General features: G+C 42.2%; 1 protein-coding gene across 7 annotated transcripts in view; it reads right to left on the bottom strand.

The window, feature by feature from the left end:
• Window positions 1-20991, bottom strand: part of LOC137651552 (solute carrier family 22 member 15-like) — a 221822-nt gene that overhangs the window by 90059 nt on the left and 110772 nt on the right. For all 7 annotated transcript variants that reach the window (XM_068384795.1, XM_068384781.1, XM_068384783.1 and 4 more), the window contains one exon: window positions 9969-10102. In XM_068384795.1, coding sequence (XP_068240896.1) covers window positions 9969-10102 — 134 coding nt within the window. The remainder of the gene's footprint in view (window positions 1-9968; window positions 10103-20991) is intronic.

Here is a 20991-nt window from a genome sequence, read left to right as displayed (position 1 = left end):
TGCAGGTGTTGCAAATAAAAGGGTTGAGGAGACACTGACTTGCTATGCCAGTTTTCCATGCATATGCAAACACTAGGATGCTGTAATTTGCTAAGTAGAGACTTGAAGAGTACTTATGTTGGCTAAACCAATACTGTGTGGAGTGATATAATTCAAATTTGTGGCACTCATTAGACTTGTAAGTAGGGAGAAAAATGTATCTTTTACAAGTTATTATCCTTTAAGGGCTATTTGCCCTCCAAAGGGTTAATGTAACCAAGAGTCAATTCTTTCAGGTACAAATGGTTTTAATTACACCTGAGAAATTTTTATGTCATAATTTCTGTCAAGCATAATTGGATAAAAATAACATCCTTGCCAAGGTGAAGAATTGAAAGAAACTAAGCAGATTGGAAAGACAATGTCACTTATATGTTCTAGGTGAACAGTAATGTTACATATCCATAAATTGCAATTCTAGTATCTGTGCTGTACATCTAGATTATGTGTATGTAAATGAGAGAGAGAGAGAGAGAGAGAGAGAGAGAGAGAGAGAGAGAGGAGAGAGAGAGAGAGAGTGTGTGTGTGTGTGTCCACACACACACACTCTCTCTCTCTCTCTCTCTCTCTCTCTCTCTCTCTCTCTCTCTCTCTCTCTCTCTCTCTCTCTCTCTCTCTCTCTCTCTCTCTCCTCTCTCTCTCTCTCTCTCTCTCCTCTCTCTCTCTCTCTCTCTCCTCTCTCTCTCTCTCTCTCTCTCTCTCTCTCTCTCTCTCTCTCTCTCTCTCTCTCTCTATAAGATTAGTTTGATGAGTCTCAAGTGTGAGTTGCACCAAATATCTAAGGGGTGCGAGTACCTTGACCTTGAAAGAGATGTTCCCTCTCTATACTCGTAAATTGAATCTATGAATTTGGGCCAGAATCCAATGACCAACCAATGTAGTTTCATAATGGTACTGGAGGGCAGAGCACTAACCAGGTATTCACCATAAAACTCACAAGTTTTAGTATATCTTCACTGCAGTACGGAGTTATTTGTCTTATACTTTCTCTAACAGTCTGTTAAGATGTTTTATGGTTTGTTGTCTGTATGGTAGAAATTAGTTCTTGATTATCAAGGTATGTCTTCTGATTTTTAAAATTTTTGCTAAAAGCTACAATAGGAGTAATACATTATCATAAGAATAACCACTCCCTATTACATAGGACCTGGAATGTGCAAAACAAACTGTACATGGTCAACTGAAAAAAGTCTTTCCCTCAAAGGGGAAATCAGCTCATAATAATAAACCTGTCTGATGATTAATAGGTTGGTATAAATTCCACTATCCACCCACTCATTAGGGAAGATAAGGGAGATACTTCTTTCAGGATTAAAGAATGGAGCTCAGAAGTATAACTTACAAAGATGAAGTCAAATCTAGCATGTAATGTTTTGACCACTTCATCCCCTAGAGAGGGGACAGAAAAAATAATGAAGAGCCAATCATTCTACCATTTATTCCAGATTTATATCTACAAGTTACCATAGACAAAATGCTTCTTGTCCCATGTGGGAGCTGGTTTGCTTATACAACTTGAACAGTCAACACAGGACCAAGCATAAAGGCGATAAGGGATATGAGGGTATATTGCTGTAAGTAAAAGGCAATGATGTCGTTTGGTTTTTCCAAGCACCAGGTTTCAGCACCTGGCTTACTCTTGAAGGGTAAGGTGGGGCTTATACAATTGACTTTATGACCTTTTGTCCTAGCTGGTACCTTGACTCTCTCAGCAGTCAAAGCATATGACGTCTGGATTGTCTCACAAAGCTAGAAAGAGATCGTGTTCCTTGAAACCTCTTTCTCAGTTCTGCCAGAACTGACACTCGAGCCTAAAATGTATGGTCCTTTTCAGATAGCACAGCAGAGCCCTCATAGGACACAAATGCAGTTCATCTCAATCACCATCTGACGATTCATGTAGAGTGGATGGAGAAGGATTTCAATTTGGGGTCATATGCTGACGGGTTCTGCATTTTGGTCACGAATTCTGGCACAAAACTAAAGAAAGACCATACAATACCACTTGCTTACTCTCTTCGCTAATGCTAAATGCTAAAGCTAGCAAAATGACAGTCCTGAGAGTCAGATTTCTGTCTGACTACCTCCTCAAAGGCTCAAACAAGGTACACATAAGAGCCTTGAGGATGAGAGTCATGTCCCACTCCGGAGGCCCTAAGGTCGAGAAGACTGCTCAAAGCTCCTCACGAACATAGACATCTCCCACAAGAAGTGAGAAGTCTAAACTCTTCAGTTGATAGCCCATGCCTAAGACTGAACGGTAACCTTTGACAGTGGTAATCAAGACACGTTCTCTCGGTGAAGGAAGATAAGGAAATCCGCAATCTGCGCTAGAGTTGCTTCGACTAGAGAAGTACTGTATCCCTTCTATAAAATCAATTGCAGAAGATGGCCCATTTCCCTTGGTAGACAACTGCAGAGGACCATATTAAGTACCCATACACCTCCTGTATAACGCCTCGCAAAAACCCTTTCGCTCAGAGGAGATGCTGGCTAGCCTCCAACCGTGAAGCTCTAAAGACTACATACTCACTGACAGAGGAGTGGGGACCATTAGGGTATTTCTCTCAGGACCTCAACTAGAAGAGCTAACAGATTGAGATACTACTCGGCATAAGACCATCTGGGAGCCACTAGGGTAATCCTGAGTCCAGGTGTAATCAACAAATGGTTGATTAACAGGCAGATCAGGCTGAATGGAGGAAAGGCGTACGGGTCCAGGTGATTAAATGGGTTATGGAGGGCATCTCTGGACACATCCTATGGGTCTGGAACAGGAGCTAAAATCGTGGGGAGCTATCTGTTTGACTGTTTGGCAAACAGGTTGATTCCTAGAGAACCTCACACGGAAATACAGTAAGCCTCTCCGCTACGCAAGGATATAGGGAACATTTCTTCACCTCACAGAGATGGCACAAGACCGTGACCCTTTGCTTGTAGGCCACTATGGTGGTGGTGCTGTCACTCATCAACACTACCAAGTGCCACTTCAATCATTCTTGAAATGCTTGCAGTGCTAGAATGCATTTCTTCTTGGGACAATGACTTGAGACGACCAAGTCATTTGGCAGTGTGCCTCGCCTCTCCTTCGATGTATCTGAGAAGAGTTGCATGTCCAGAGACAGAAAGTCAATTAGAACTTCCCTTTGTTCAGCCACTATGTAATATCAGCCTGAGCCTCCTGTCCAAGGACGGAATGGGGGATCCCTATCGGCTAACCAGTGATTTTTTCAGACCCCACTACAAAGATAGGCCACTATAGTGGTGGTGCTGTCACTTATCAACACTATCAAGTGCCTCTTCAATCATTCTTGAAATGCTTGTAGTGCTAGAAAGACTGCTTGCAAATTCTTCTTGGGACCAAACACTTGAGACGACCAGGTCATTTGTTCGTGTTCCCCACCTCTCCTTCGATGTATCTGAAAACAATTACATATCCAGAGACAGAAAGTTGATTAAAACTTCCCTGGTAAGATTTCCCTTGTTCAGCCACCAAGTAATATCAGCCTGAGCCTCTTGTCCAAGGACAGAATGGGGGATCCCTGTCGGCTAACCAGTGATTCTTCAAACACCACTGAAAAGATCTCTGGTGGAGGCATCCGTGTGGAATAAATTTCTCCAGCGAGGAAAGGTGACCAAGAGACTTTGCCAGCACTGAGATGGTACTTCTGTCTTGGATAAGAACAGTCGTGCAATCTACTTGAGCTCCCCAATGCGATCGTCTGATGGAAGACTTCAGGGCCAAATTTCCCATTGGTTGGCTGCTTGATGGGTAAGAACTTAATGGCTCTGGCTCCTGTCAAGACAATGTTTTTGAGTGCCTTCCTCTTCTCACAGTTCATCAAGTTGCTTGTGTAGCCAGATAATCTGAAGTAATGCCTGGGCCCAGTGCAGCCACTGTAGGATCAAGAGGTAAGGGGAAGGAAAAGCCTCCTGGGTACGCTAGTACGTACTTCCTCTGACAAGAGAAAGCTGGAAGGATCATCCTGGAGGATGACCCCGACCTTAAGGAATCCTTCTTTGCAAAGACCTCTGCATCGACCTTGTCTAGCCTTTCCGAGGTCAGAATTGACTAGGGAAGCTCTAGATGACATCTGATGCTCTGAAGTGCATGACACAGCCTATTGATGGCAGCTTTCCCCCCCTTGGGAGGAGAGAAAGGGCCTCCCTGAGGCCATTAACTCTACAAATGCAGGTCAAGAAGGGAAGGAGATTGAGAGCGGCTAGCAACCGCATTCCCTGTAACTCTCAATTCATGGGCTTCCCAGCAAGCTCGAGGGTCCGGTGTGATGTTGGACCTGTTCTTAGAATGCTGCAAAGATCTTCCCTTTCCACAAATCGTGAGCCCTTAGAGAAAGGGGAGAGGTGGCTAAATGGTTGTCTCCTCTTCTTTGTGTCAGCCGGGTAGTCAAACACTTGACGGGATCTGTCCCATTCTGGAGTTGATTGTCAGTTTATCTTGCTCCTTCTCCAAATCTGAGGAGAGTGAGAACTTGAGGTGGAGTCAAATTCGATGGGTGACAATCTGTGATTATCTACTAAGGTTACCTCCCTAGACGACACAAAACTAAGATGTATTTAATGGCGATGGTCCCCCTGAGGAGCTTTCTCGATGCCTTTGGTCCCGTCTTTGAAGCTTGTTCAGCTTTATAGGCACAATGCCCAAGTGCTTGAACTGATGGAGAACACCCTAACAGGTCCCCTACCACAGGAGGATCTTGAGAATCGCACCGAGAAGTGTGCATCCTAGGCTCAAGTCTAGAGTCCTGCGTCACTTCTAAAGGTATTCTGCGGACCAGCCAAGCATGTCTGGGTTGAGCGTATGTTGGTGATGTGCATGTGAGGAAGCTCACCTGTTCCCTTTCTCTAGGTGGCTCAGCGCGTCAGCGCAGTGCATGGTGGGATAGCAAGCACTGCAACACATGCTAGCTCCTCAGGTTCAGGTGAGGAGAGGTTGGGCAGAGGCTGGCGAGCAACCTTGCATGCGTGCCTTGAGTTAAGGAACACAGGTTTGAGTGCCCTTCTCCTCTTTTGAGAGTGATGGCAACTCTATAAGTGCTCAGACGATAGCACAAGCTTGACACGGATCTTTATGTTGCTCTAAAGAGCTAGCTCACTCCTTAGAAGTATGGTGCAAATGCAACAGAAATGAATGACAACTGTTTTACTTGTTGAAATTATGAAACCATTAAAATCTCACCATTTGATAATTCAATTGATCGTGAGTTCACGCTTTCTTTCAAATATTGCCATTCTTGTTCCTGAAAATGAAACAGAAAGGTCATCCACAAAGTGTGTGTGGAGAATGTCATTTGTGATCACAAAAGAAATCCCATTTATTGCTAGCACAAATAAAGTAATGCTAAACACACTACCCTATGGGACTCCTCCTTCCTGATATTTTCTTCCAGACAGAGTATTTCCTATTCTAATATGAAAGAAATTCCTTTTAAAAAAAAGCATGAATAAACAAAGTTAACTCACCTTTCATTCCAAAGTCATGACACTTTTAAGGATACCATACCTCCACATGTCATTGTATGCTTTTCCTGATCAAAGAATACGGTCACATGGTATTGCTTGGAAGCAAACAACTCTCAAACAGATGACTCTAGATGGACAAGTACAGTACATCAATTGTAGAGTGCATTTCTGAAACCCACACTGCACTGGTGATAAAATGCCCCTCTTTTCTACTATCCATATGAACATTGCATTGACCATATTTTCCATGATTTTTCATAAACATGTTGATGTAATTAGTTGGTAGCCTGTGGCTAAAACTGTCTCTTCTTCAAGTTTTAAAAAATCTAAAATAATGTTGTTCCCAAACTATGGGGGAACAATGGCCATGCTATATTTTTTAACAATACTCATAGTATTACACACATGCATTATCATTAAATATGGAACTATGTCTGAGCCTGGGACTGTATCATTACATGATTATTGGGCAGAGCCAAATTCTCTCTCTGAATATGGAATACTGTATATCTCTTCTTTATTTTATATAAAGTTGAAAGCCTTTTGTTCTTTTCTACATCTATAATGGTAGCCTAGAGTCTTCAGACTTTTAGGATACTCTCTCTAAATAATCATCAAGTGAATTACTTCAATTCCAAAGGATTAATAATACACTCACCATTACTTTTCAACGCAGATAAAGAATTTGGAGTATATTTGCCAGAAATTTTATTTATTTTCCTCCAAGGAGCAGCAGCAGGGTTTCTTTTATCCACTGAAGAAAATGATGACTATGACTGCTCATCAGAATTGTGCTCTGCATTTCTTGTGTGCTAGGATATTCTGTTCAGTGTGATTTCTGTGACACCTTGTTAATGCAATTCTTGTAGATATATGCAACACCTGAATTTCTGGTGACCACCAAGGAGCTAGTCGTCGATGAAACAGACCTGCCGTTTTTAAATGGAATGCGCTCCAGCAGTATGAAGTTCCATTGAGCATTAGCATTATCAACATTTTGGAACTCATCTGCATTACCTTCCATTTCACCCAGTTCTTTAAATCTACGCCAGTTGACTATATCCAAGCACCATCGAAGTGATCTACATTCAGGTGTGCCATTGTTAGTTGTAATCACTATTGGTTCATGATTACTTGTAAACAAGTCATCCACTGTTCTCCAGTGAAAGTCAGCAAGACAGTTAGAGCTTGCTATTGAAAGATCAATGCATGACAAAGTACCTGTCTGGATATGGAAATGAGTAAGCTCACTAGTATTTAGAACCCCAATATTTTATTCTTTTATTAGTCAAGCGAGCAGACTGCCCTTTAAAGTTTGCTAAGACATCTACCCATAATGGAATTCTGCTGTTCATATATCCCAGAAAAAGAAATAGTTGAGGGAGTTGGTCTATCATCTAAGACACATCATCATAGGATATACTATCATTAGGGGGAAAATAAAGTGAACATATGATATACTTCCTAATTAGATCTATTTGGATGGTTACTGCTTGTAGAGTAGCACATAGATCTAAATATTTTTGGGGAATGTCACAGCAAACATACATGAGACTTCCACCATGACTTCTATCCTCGAGATTACATAGTGTTCTGCAATTAACTTATCCCTAAGGCATGGAGTAAAAACACCTAACATTGTTTCTTGTAGACATGTAACTATAGTATAGGTGAATGGACAAGAATTTGAAACTTCAAAAATAGACATTGGAAAGGGGAAGAGGGGTTGGACAGCAAGGTGGGAGGCACTTAATAAAATATGAAGGAGGTTGAAGTAGTAATAAGCAATAGAAAACGTATGAAAAAAATTTAGTGTCAAACTGAGGACAAATTTATTCCCCCACATATAGGTCTCCTAAATTCCTATTTCCAATACAGTTCAATCCTTCTCCACCATCTCCGACTGTTCTACGCATTACAAAACCCATAAGGAGAATAACCCTTGGAGTACTCTGCTGTTCACTGGAAATTCATTTGATATGACTCCATTAACCGTATCTTTGCACTTGCTATGCTCGTGTACAGATAATCAAATTTACATATTTAAGAGGAATTCCATAATAACGCAGGATTCCCCACAAAATTGGCCAATGTACACTATCAAAGGCTTTTCCATAGTCCACAAATGCCATCAAAAGTGGATTTCTATATTCTATGCATTGCTGTACGACATGTCACAAAATGAAAATTTGTTCAGTGCAACTAATACCTTTTAGAAATTCTGCTTGTTCATCTCTCAGCTTTTCATCAATCTTTCTCTCCAGTGTCTTTAAAATATGCATAATATATATTTTCATAACAACTGACGTAAGTGTTATGCCTCTGTAATTATTGCAATCTGTCAGGTCTCCTATTTTTGCCATTTTTACCATCACTCCCAACTCCCATTCATCAGGTTTTGCCTCTTTATGCCCCATTTCACAAAATAATCTTGTAAGTATTATGGGAGTTCATTCATTTTCGGCCAGTATCATCTTGGCAGTTATTCCATCATATATAGGGGCTTTCCATCTTTTTAGTTTTTTTAGGATAGCTTCCACTTCAAACACACTGAATTCATTCATGGGCACATCAAGGTCTTCCTCAGCTTCACGCATATCGATCAAATTATTCCCTGCGTATCTCCTATTCACAACGTCACTAAAGTTTTCCATCCAACGTTGTCTTTCTTCATCTTCTGTTGTTATAACAGACCCATCTCTCTTTTTGTGGGTATATGCTTCTACTTCTTTGCCCCAGTCGATATTTCATTAATAATTCTATGAGCGATTCTTACACCATAGCCACTTCCTGAACTCATAGCTTTGTCAGCCTCATCTGCTTTACTGTCTGAATATTCTCTCCAGTCATTCTTGACTTTTCTTTTGACCTCACTATCAATACTGAAATACATAGCATGCTCTACCTTGTAATTTTCATTACTTCCTCAAAAACTTTCAACAATCAATTACAGTCTTTAGTCTTGTTTTTATAGTATCCCAAGTATCATTTGATATCCATGGCTTTCTCCTTGTAACTGTGTGTTCCAAGACTTCACTACCAACAGACTGATATATGTTCTTAATATCCCATCATTCTTCATTAATTGTCTGCTCTTCATCTCTTAAAGACTCCAAGCCTGCAAATCGATTCCTGCATTCAATTGCAAATGCTTTTCTGTGCTCTTCTTCTAAAAGCTTAGTTGTATCAAACCTAAGTATTCTATCTACCTTTTTGTTGGGTGCTTTCAGTTTTAATTTCAGTATGTATTTTAATTATATAATACTCATATCCCTTCCTTCACTGTCATGCCACCTACATCTATGTGGGAGTCAGTAATATGAACATCATTGAAGCTTCATATACATAAATAGAATCTTAATAACAAAATTTTTTATCTCTATATTCACTTGATGTTCATATACATGCCCACCCTACTCCCCGATGCCTTGTGATGTCAAGAGGAGAGGGAATAGTTTGACTTTGAAACTTTACTTCTTGCCATCAACCACTAGACTAGGGAATGTCTTATTAATTTACTAGAGGTAAGTATCTATTAAAAGGAAAGAAAATGGAAAATAATTTTCAAATTTTAGGGGTAAATATCAATAAACCAAGCTTCTGGAGAAGTTATATGAAAAACAGAAGAGTATGAAAATAAATTTCATCAAAATTCCAATTTTCTTTACTCTAAATTCTAGTAAAATTCCACACCTTCAACTACTCCAAAGGGATGATACAAACATAATTATTGTGAATGAAGTGTAAACCAAAGCCCCTTGATGGTGCTTCAAGCACTGCAAAAATAAAATAAACCACAAACTAATCATCTCAGAAAAATTCAGAGAACTATATCTCCAGAAACCAGTCCAAACCTGGAATCCATGGGACAGTTTTAAGAAATAATCCCACCCACGAGACTTCAATATGAATAGCATACTGATACCATAGGGTCTAAGGATTATTGTGTGGTTGAATACCGCAATAATTCTCACAATTGACTTTAAAAACTAATCCTTAACACAACAATGGTATTAATTCTCTAAAATGAAGACAAGGAAGAGCTTATAATATATATAAAATAATATATGAAGTGTAATCCCTTACATGTGGTTACCAACAAGCAGGAAAACCTTATAAAACATTATTTCAACACTTTTTTTATACCTCTTCACCCTCATTTAACAAATAAGGATGTGAAGGATTATTTGACAGGTTGATGATCAGTATTAAGAATATGAAAAACCAATGAATTTTGTCAAATAAAATAGACTGGGGAGCAGTTCCAACTCTGCAGACTCAATAGATAGAATGTGCTTGATGGATACATGACTGAATATTCAGGGTGTGTTAGAGTGAGATTTTTTTTTTCTCTTTTTGTGAAACTAAGACTGAGTATGAAGATGATAGATAGCCATAATGAAACCATTGGCACAACTGATGGATTTGAAGAAACACAAACATACCTCTGTTGCAAATGACTTAAATTCTGAAGTATATGATAAACGACAGTCCTGTACCCTCTTGTTGAAGCACTGGTTGACCAGAGGCTTTTCTTTGGTATTTCCATCTTTATAACACTTGAATGATGGCTCTAATCCTGTGTAATAATTTGTAAATGAATAATTTAAAGAAAAACAAGTACGTATGTCACACAGGAAAAAAGAACAATTTTGCAATGTGGGAGAGAGAATTTATTTACCAATTTTACCAAAAATATAAAACAGATTTTAGTCTAAATGAATAGGTAAAAGAAATATATAATGTAATTCTCTAAAATAAAGAACACTAGTAGGAAGTTTAATAATTATATCCTAATTTATAGATCAAAATTTATTATTTCAATACTTCCTGCAATTCACAATGCTTATATCATCTAGAAGCATAACTTTACCACCCAATTTAGAATTAATTCTAAAGTTTAAACTCTTCCCCTATCTTGCTCTCTACTACAGTTGACGCCAGAAATTTTAGCAGCATGGCTATGCTTTCAGGGTCTAGGAGTGTGGCCAACACCAATAGGGGTTGGAGGCCCAGCTATGTTCCCATGATTTTCATATAATTTTGATCGAGCTGGCACAGATGATAAAAATGGTCAACGTGGGGAGATTGGGAGGTTATGTGAAATTTGTGAATAATGGTCAAGTACAGCAATAATTACTTTTCTTCTGAAGGTTTGATTCATTTCCCCAATTCTTGCAGACTCCTACATTATGACGGTAGTGGAGTTATGGCCCCTATATTACTAATATAACCAATTTATATCACAATTGCCTGTCTCACCTTAAAAATATTCTTTTCATTGGAATGTAAAATGACCTTGCCTTCTCTATAATTATTATTATTATTATTATTACTAGCTAAGCTACAACCCTAGTTGGAAAGCATGATGCTATAAGCCCAAGGGGCTCCAACAGGGAAAAATAGCCCAGTGAGGAAACAACAAATAAACTACAAGAGCAGTAATGAACAATTAAAACAAAATATTTTAAAAAGAGACAACATTAACATACATATTTCAAATATAAACTATAAAAACTTGAAACAAAAAATGAAGAGAAATAAGTAGAATACTGTAGTTTGTTGGAGTGTACCTTCAAGTAAGAGAACTCTACCCCAAGACAGTGGAAGACTTTGGTACAGAGACTATGACAATTCCCAAGACTAGAGTTTAAAGATTTGACTTGGGAGAGTCCTTCTCCTAGAACAACTGCTTACCTTAGTTAAAAAGTCTCTTCTACCCTCACCAAGAGGAAAGTAGCCACTGAACAATTACAATGCAGTAGTTAACACCTTGACCAAAGAAGAATTGCTTGATAATCTCAGTGTTGTCAGGTGTATGAGGACAGAAGAGAATGCGGAAAGAATAGGCCAGACTATTCGGTGTATGTGTAGGCAAAGGAAAAATGGACCATAACCAGAGAGAGGGATCTAATGTACAGTAGTACTGTCTGGCCAGTCAAAGGACCCAATAACTCTCTGGCGGTAGTATCTTAATGGGTGGCTGGTGCCTTGGCCAACCTACTATAGTATACTAATAAGCATTATTCTCTAATACCACAAGGAAAGCATCTTACTCCTGCATGTGGTCTGCTGCTGCTGCTTTGGTTAATAGCAACCTAAACCAAACTAGACCATACCTCTTTGTGAGTACTGGCCTCTAATCTCCTGAATCTTTTGGGACTAGAAAAGGACAATTGTAAAGTCCCTTTGAAGGATAAGACTAGTTATATTACCCACTTCAGCAAAAGCTCTTGAACAGCTGTCTGAAGGACCTAAAACTTTATAGGGCTAGTCTAAACTTGGATTTATGAATCTGGGTCATAAGGCCTGGGAGGCCTTTTCAAAATCGGGAAAACCCCTACAATTGCAGTATGAAATAAAACTTAGGGGGCTGGACTGCAAAAGGGAAAATTGAAGTAGGAACTGCATTATAGTATAAAGCTAAAACAGTAAATGCAGCTACAAGAAGAGAAAACACTGCGAAGATCAAGTAAGTTCTCTTATTTGGAGGTTATAGGGAGGACATCTTTCTAAGATCTTACTTTCCCTGAAGCCATATAGATCTCACACTATTAAATGTTTTATTTCACAGGCATCTGGCTTAGACTGGAGTACAGATTGGTATTTGTGGCTTGCTTTAACAAGCAAAGCTTTACCATACCACATAATGTTGGACTCTGGGATGATCCCAACCTGTTTTACAAGGCTCTCCTAACCTTAACTAGGTTGTTTTGCCCTTCTTAGTAGATATCTACGTACAAGTTGGAATCATTAATGGTTTACTCTGACCAGATGGTTCTTGAAGGATTTTTTTTAACAAAGTCATCATCTTCATTACAAATTCTTACATCATATAACTTGTCCTTGCCTGTCAGTTCAACTATTATGCTGTCTAGTAGTTTGCTTCTTCAAATTTGATGAATACATCAAAATTTTTCCTCGAGTTAATTTCAATTTCATTCTGGTCTAAGTTCAATATTTTTTCATTTATTTTTGGAATTAAAATGAATACAGTAAATTAATGAATAGAAATACAGTACAGTACATTACAGTAAAAGAAAATGCATTGTGTTCCGCAGGTGGTAGAAAGAATCACAAAATTGTATGGAAAACGAACCTAGGGAAGTGTGAGAGAGTGGCCTAGTTTGCCTATATGACTTCGTACATGGAATACTATTGGCTGTTAGAGGAGACACAACCAATCAGAGGAAGCTGTTCAGTATCCTGGATGCTAACTGGGTGCAAGATTACAAGATTGCTGTAAAGCTAACCACAGCATTCAGTACACCACACTGTCCTGTTTGCTCTTACGCTATGTACACATCACTCCGCATCTTTACGCGTTTTCTGATTTTTTAAAAAAAATTGAGAATTGTTTTTGAGCCCTACGATGCCAGCCACACATCCTGCACCTTCTAAGACTTGAGGATCGGAGAAGCTATTTGGACGTAGGTCGGCATTACGGCATTAATGAATCTACCATTTGCTATATCAAGAAGGATAAAAATTATATCACAAAACAAATAAAATCACGGTCACTCTTAACAAGACAGTAAAAATGGTGTTAACATCTCACAATAAGGCTATCATAAAGATAAAATCCACATTAGTCCTTTGATAAATGATTCTAGGAGGAAGACCATTACACTGGATATCAACACCATATGTAAGAAGGCTAGGCATATTTATGACCAATTTATGGATAGTAGTGACAATGACCCAGAGCCAGGATCATCTATATCTTCCACCAAACCAACCAAATTTGATGCTAGCAGGGGCTTGTTTTATAAATTTCAAAGGAGGTTTAACATTAAGTATGTAAAAGAGACAAGAGTGTCAGTAACTACCAATTACAATGTTTCTCACCCGTAAAAAAAATAATGCTGGACGATGATGAGGATATTGCATCACCCGACGAAGTGCTTGCTAAACGCCCGCTATATTTTTAATAAATATATTTGAAATGAACGAAAATAAGTTACCTTTGGCATCATATCTATCATGGTGATAATTTGTATAACAAAATATTAAGATATAGCAGATAAAACCAATTTAAAAATTTATCCCCCTTATCATTAGGGGTCTGGGCAGTCCGAGCTGACCTTTGGTTGACCTTGACCATAGTTATTTTTATCATTCCCATAACTTTACCAATCACGACAATTTACTAAGAATGATCACGACTCTGGCCGTGAGGTACGCATACTCCGTTGTAGATCTAAGCTTGAGAAAGAAGTGACATTCGAGATTCTAGTCAGTATTCCCAAAATCAATGATGTGAATAGTGTCATTTTAAGATCTGTACAAAAAGCTATATTTAGGGTATTGAGATGGTTTTATGAGTTTCTATAGTAATTCCAATTTCAGAACTCAAAATCGACTAATACAATTTAAAATTGATATCTAAAGTGTAAGTAAATGCCACTACATAGCCATTCTTACAAGAGTATCACAGTGGATTTAGGCAGAAAGACCACATTTGTAGGGGCCAGGTGAGAGCTGTGGAATTTGATACAACGATCGTTTTGGGCTCAAGTTACTAAAATAGAACATAACTTTGGTTACGGAAAGTTGAACCTCCTAACAAAGAGATGCTTGCTATCACCTAAGAAGTTCTAAGAAAAATAAGTTTATCAACATTTTGAAATGAAAAAAAAGCTTAGAAATGAGCATCAAATATCAGTCTGGTCCATTTTAATTTCCAAACCAATCTACAATGAGTCAAGTGGCACCTGATGAGATCCTTGCAGTTGATCGAGTAATGCCTTCAACCCTTGGAGGGGGGTCTTAATGCCAGGAAATTACTGTACTAAAAAACAGCAAAAAAGAAAAAAATTAGTACTTCTCCCATGTGAGTGTTAAAACTTAATATTTACGCATTTTAGGCTTATAATACAGTACATTCCATGCAATGAGTGGCATATGTTATCCTTGGGAGTGCCATAAAATGTTATTTTCCTTAGTAAAATAAATTTTTGAATATACTTACCCGGTGATCATGTAGCTGCAGCTCTGCTGCCCGACAGAAAAAACCTACGGGCGGGATACGCCAGCGATCGCTATACAGGTGGGGGTGTACAACAACAGCGCCATCTGTCGAGCAGGTACTCCAGTACTTCTTGTCAACAAAGAACCAATTTTCTCCTCGGTCCACTGGGTCTCTATGGGGAGGAAGGGAGGGTCCTTTAATTCATGATCACCGGGTAAGTATATTCAAAAATTTATTTTACTAAGGAAAATAACATTTTTCAATATTAATCTTACCCGGTGATCATGTAGCTGATTCACACCCAGGGGGGTGGGTGGAGACCAGCATACATGTTAACATTAGAAGCTAAGTATCCCGTATTTAATTTTAGCAGTTATTCAAAATAACAGACATAAAATTAATAAGTACCTGGTAAGGAAGTCGACTTGAACCATTACTCTGCCTTTTTAAGTACGTCTTCCTTACTGAGCCTCGCGATCCTCTTAGGATGCTGAGCGACTCCTAGGTGCTGAAGTATGAAGGGCTGCAACCCATACTAAAGGACCTCATCACAACCTCTAATCTAGGCGCTTCTCAAGAAAGAATTTGACCACCCGCCAAATCAACCAGGATGCGAAAGGCTTCTTAGCCTTCCGTACAACCCAAAAACAACAATAAAAAGCATTTCAAGAGAAAGATTAAAAAGGTTATGGGATTATGGGAATGTAGTGGTTGAGCCCTCACCTACTACTGCACTCGCTGCTACGAATGGTCCCAGGGTGTAGCATTTCTCGTAAAGAGACTGGACATCTTTAAGGTAAAATGATGCGAACACTGACTTGCTTCTCCAATAGGTTGCATCCATTACACTCTGCAGAGATCGGTTCTGTTTGAAGGCCACTGAAGTAGCGACAGCTCTAACTTCATGTGTCCTTACCTTCAGCAAAGCATGGTCTTCCTCATTCAGATGAGAATGGGCTTCTCTAATCAAAAGTCTGATGTAATAAAAAACTGCATTCTTCGACATCGGTAAAGCAGGTTTCTTAATAGAACACCATAAAGCTTCTGATTGTCCTCGTAATGGCTTCGTACGTCTAAAATAGTACTTAAGAGCTCTTACTGGGCAAAGTACTCTCTCTTGTTCGTTTCCAACCAAACTGGACAGACTTGGAATCTCGAACGATTTGGGCCAAGGACGAGAAGGGAGTTCGTTTTTAGCTAAAAAACCAAGCTGTAAGGAACATGTAGCCGTTTCAGATGTAAATCCTATGTTCCTGCTGAAGGCGTGTATCTCACTGACTCTTTTAGCTGTTTCTAGGCAAACGAGGAAAAGAGTCTTCAAAGTGAGATCTTTAAAAGAGGCTGATTGAAGCGGTTCGAACCTTGCTGACATCAGGAACCTTAAAACCACGTCTAAGTTCCAACCTGGTGTGGCTAACCGACGCTCCTTTGAGGTCTCAAAAGACTTAAGGAGGTCCTGTAGATCTTTGTTGTTGGAAAGATCTAAGCCTCTGTGGCGGAAGACTGCTGCCAACATGCTTCTGTAACCTTTGATCGTAGAAGCTGATAGGGATCTTACCTTCCTTAGGTGTAAAAGGAAGTCAGCTATCTGCGTTACAGAGGTACTGGTTGAGGATACTGAATTAGCCTTGCACCAGCTTCGGAAGACTTCCCATTTTGACTGGTAGACCTTGAGAGTGGATGTCCTCCTTGCTCTGGCAATCGCTCTGGCTGCCTCCTTTGAAAAGCCTCTAGCTCTTGAGAGTCTTTCGATAGTCTGAAGGCAGTCAGACGAAGAGCGTGGAGGCTTGGGTGTACCTTCTTTACGTGCGGCTGACGCAGAAGGTCCACTCTTAGAGGAAGAGTCCTGGGAACGTCTACTAGCCATTGCAGTACCTCGGTGAACCATTCTCTCGCGGGCCAGAGGGGAGCAACCAACGTCAACCTTGTCCCTTCGTGAGAGGCGAACTTCTGCAGTACCTTGTTGACAATCTTGAACGGGGGGAACGCATAAAGGTCTAGATGGGACCAATCCAGAAGAAAGGCATCTACGTGAACTGCTGCTGGGTCCGGAATCGGTGAGCAATAATTTGGGAGCCTCTTGGTCATCGAGGTAGCGAACAGATCTATGGTGGGCTGACCCCACAGGGCCCATAGTCTGTTGCAAACATTCTTGTGAAGGGTCCATTCTGTAGGGATGATCTGACCCTTCCGGCTGAGGCGGTCTGCCATGACATTCATGTCGCCTTGAATGAACCTTGTTACAAGCGATATCTTTCGATCTCTTGACCAGGTGAGGAGGTCCCTTGCGATCTCGAACAACGTCATCGAATGAGTCCCTCCTTGCTTGGAGATGTACGCCAAGGCCGTAGTGTTGTCGGAGTTCACCTCCACCACCTTGCCTAGAAGGAGGGACTTGAAGCTTCTCAAGGCCAGATGAACTGCCAGTAGCTCCTTGCAGTTGATGTGTACTGCTCTTTGATCCGGATTCCACGTGCCCGAGCATTCCCGACCGTCCAGTGTCGCACCCCAGCCCGTGTCCGATGCGTCCGAGAAGAGAAGGTGGTCGGGGGTCTGAACAGCCAGTGGTAGACCTTCCTTGAGAAGAATGCTGTTCTTCCACCAAGTCAGTGCAGACTTCATCTCTTCGGATATAGGAACTGAGACCGCTTCTAGCGTCATGTCCTTTCTCCAGTGAGCAGCTAGGTGATACTGAAGGGGTCGGAGGTGGAGTCTCCCTAACGCAATGAACTGGTCCAGCGATGAAAGCGTCCCTATTAGACTCATCCACTGTCTGACTGAACATCGGTTCCTTTTCAGCATGCTCTGGATGCATTCTTGGGCTTGACTGATTCTGGGGGCCGACGGAAAAGCCCGAAAAGCTTGACTCTGAATCTCCATACCTAGATAGACTATAGTTTGGGATGGGACGAGTTGGGACTTTTCTATATTGACCAGGAGACCCAATTCCTTGGTCAGATCCATAGTCCATTTGAGATTCTCCAGACAGCGACGACTTGACGCAGCTCTTAAAAGCCAGTCGTCCAAATAGAGGGAGGCTCTGATGTCTGCTAAATGTAGGAATTTGGCAATATTCCTCATCAGTTTGGTAAACACTAGAGGTGCCGTGCTTAGGCCAAAGCACAGGGCTTGGAACTGGTAAACCACCTTCCCAAAGACGAACCTTAGGAAAGGTTGGGAATCTGGGTGGATGGGGACGTGAAAGTACGCGTCCTTTAGGTCTAACGAGACCATCCAGTCTTCCTTCCTGACCGATGCTAGCACCGACTTCGTCGTCTCCATGGTGAACGTCTGCTTGGTGACAAAGACATTTAGAGCACTGACGTCCAGCACCGGTCTCCACCCTCCTGTCTTCTTCGCTACTAAGAAGAGACGGTTGTAGAAGCCCGGGGATTGATGGTCCCGGATTATGACTACCGCTCCCTTTTGTAGCAAGAGAGACACCTCTTGCTGTAAAGCTAGCCTCTTGTCCTCCTCTCTGTACCTGGGAGAGAGGTCGATGGGAGTTGTTGCTAGAGGGGGCTTGCGTAAGAATGGAATCCTGTACCCCTCTCTGAGTAACTTCACAGACTGTGCGTCTGCACCCCTGTTCTCCCAGGCCTGCCAGTAGTTCTTGAGCCTGGCTCCCACTGCTGTCTGGAGAAGATGGCAGTCAGACTCTGCCTTTTGAGGACTTGGAACCCTTCTTCTTTTTGCTCTTCTTTTTGCCACGTTGACTATCGGCACGGGTACCTCCTCTGCTGGAGGTTCTGCCACGAAAGGGCGGAATGAACCTAGACGCTGGTGTGTCCATCCTAGGTCTAGGCACGGAAGGTAAAGCTGTGACTTTACGTGCGGATGACGCCATCAGGTCATGGGTGTCTTTCTGGATCAACGAGGCGGCAATCCCCTTGATCAGCTCTTCAGGAAAGAGACACTTGGATAGCGGAGCAAACATCAGCTCTGACTTCTGACATGGTGTGATCCCCGCCGACAAGGAGGAGCAAAGGTGATCTCGCTTCTTAAGAACTCCAGACACGAAAGAAGCCGCAAGCTCGCCAGACCCATCCCGAATGGCTTTGTCCATGCATGACATGATGAGCATGGCAGAGTCCTTATCCGAAGGGGAGGTCTTCCTGCTCAATGCTCCCAAACACCAGTCCAGGAAGTTGAAGATCTCAAACGCACGGAAAACTCCCTTCAAAAGATGGTCCATGTCCGAAAAGGTCCAGCACATCTTGGAGCGTCTCATAGCCAGTCTGCGGGGAGAGTCTACCAGACTTGAGAAGTCGCCCTGGGCAGAGGCAGGAATTCCCAAGCCGAGAACTTCTCCCGTGGCATACCAGACGCTAGATTTGGAAGCAAGCTTGGTCGGGGGAAAGATGAAGGATGTCTTCCCAAGTTGCTTCTTGGCCTGCAACCACTCTCCCAGTACCCTTAAAGCTCTCTTGGATGAGCGCGCGAGTACGAGCTTCGTAAAGGCAGGAGCTGCTGACTGCATGCCTAAAGCGAACTCAGAGGGAGGTGAGCGTGGGGCTGCAGACACAAACTGGTCCGGATACAACTCCTTAAACAGGGCAAGGACTTTCCTAAAGTCTAAGGAGGGAGGCGTAGTCTTGGGTTCATCTATGTCGGAGTGTTGATCGTCCAAATGCGCAGCTTCGTCGTCATCAGAGATTCCTTCATCCGAAAGCTGAGGAGGAAGCGGCAAAGGAGGAGAAGAAGGCTGAACGGCTGAATCCGGCAGCACGGGTGCATGCGTAGCTGCACTGGATCCAACATCATGCCGCTGCTGGTCAGTCTGAGAGCTGGCAACAACAAAAGCGGAGTGGTGGTGCGTGGTGGGGACTGCCGTGGGTTGTGGAGACTGCCGCATTGCGTCAAAACACGGCAGCTTGACAGCACCTTCCCACTGCTGATGCGGTAGCTCACGCATGTCAACGGAGGGTGCAGCACGTCGGCTAACGTCAACATGCGTCTGGCAGGGTCGACTGCGCATCGGTGGTGGAGCTCTCACCACCGGAGTGTGGGAGCAGGCAGCCGCAGTGTCAGCTGAGCGCACAACCGTGGCAGGTTGTAGGTTAACGGGTGCAACGTCAACCTTCTCAGCACGATACTCCTGCATGAAGGAAGCTAGCTGAGTCTGCATAGACTGCAGCAAAGACCACTTAGGGTCTACAGCGGTTGGTGCGGCAACAGACGGAGTGATTGCCTGCTGCGGAACCACTCTACCTCTCTTGGGAGGTGTGCAGTCTTCGGAAGACTGCGGCGAGTCCGAACTGACCCAGTGGCTACACCTGGGCCGTTGGACTCGCTCGGAAGGGACCTTGCGCTTGAGAGGTCGTGAGACCTTGGTCCAGCGTTTCTGACGAGAAACTTCTTCCGCAGACGAGGAATGAATGGGCTCACTCGTCTGTTTGTGGGTGGGACGATCTCTGCAAGATACGTCCGCAACCACTGAGGGTACATCTGTACGCTGATCAAGGCCTGTCGAACCCTTTGGTCCTTCGACATTGCTTCTCCCCTGGGCTTGGGAGCTTGCAAGAGGTCCCGGACTGGGAGGACGACTGGCACGAACAGATGCACCCTCATGCGTAACACTGACACTTTTCACAGCACTTGCACTCACTACACTTCCCACTGCACTTTTCTCCTTCAACTCTTTGACGTCGGCCAAGAGTTGATTGCGGTCATTCGCTAATGACTCAACTCTGTCACCAAGAGCCTGAATGGCACGCATCATGTCCGCCATCGAGGGTTGCTGAGAGCTAGTAGAAGGGTCGGGTGTAACCACTACAGGGGAAGGAATAGGTTGAGGGGCATGGGGAGAGGAAAAATCAAAAGAGCGAGACGAACTCCCCCTGATCCTATCCTTCTCTAGCCTACGTGCATTCTTAAGGAATTCTTGAAAATCGAATTCCGAAAGCCCAGCGCATTCCTCACATCGATCTTCCAATTGACAGGTTTTACCCCTACAATTGGAACAAACGGTGTGAGGATCTATAGAGGCCTTCGGAAGACGCCTAGAACAGTCCCTAGCGCTACACTGCCTGTACTTGGGGACTTGAGTAGGGTCAGACATCTTGAATTAGTCAAAGGGGGAAATCCAAAATCTATCCAAGTCGTCAACAAATAATCCAAAATCTAATCAATAAAGCTTGATAAGGTATTGATGATAACTCCTGTACAGCGAAAGCTAATAACTAGAGAGAATACATCACCAAAAAGCGTGAAAATCAACTCCAGAAACAACAGCGTATCAAGTAGGTCTTGCCGGTGGCACGACAGAGAGAAAATTGGTTCTTTGTTGACAAGAAGTACTGGAGTACCTGCTCGACAGATGGCGCTGTTGTTGTACACCCCCCACCTGTATAGCGATCGCTGGCGTATCCCGCCCGTAGGTTTTTTCTGTCGGGCAGCAGAGCTGCAGCTACATGATCACCGGGTAAGATTAATATTGAAAAACAAATGTTTACCTTTACAGCAGTTGCACTTTTTTCACTTCAAATGCAGTTAAC

The sequence above is a fragment of the Palaemon carinicauda genome, chromosome 1, assembly GCF_036898095.1.
Source record: "Palaemon carinicauda isolate YSFRI2023 chromosome 1, ASM3689809v2, whole genome shotgun sequence".
Lineage (NCBI taxonomy): Eukaryota > Metazoa > Arthropoda > Malacostraca > Decapoda > Palaemonidae > Palaemon > Palaemon carinicauda.
The sequence above is the reverse complement of the archived record's forward strand: the minus strand, read 5'-3'. Positions and strand labels throughout refer to the sequence as shown.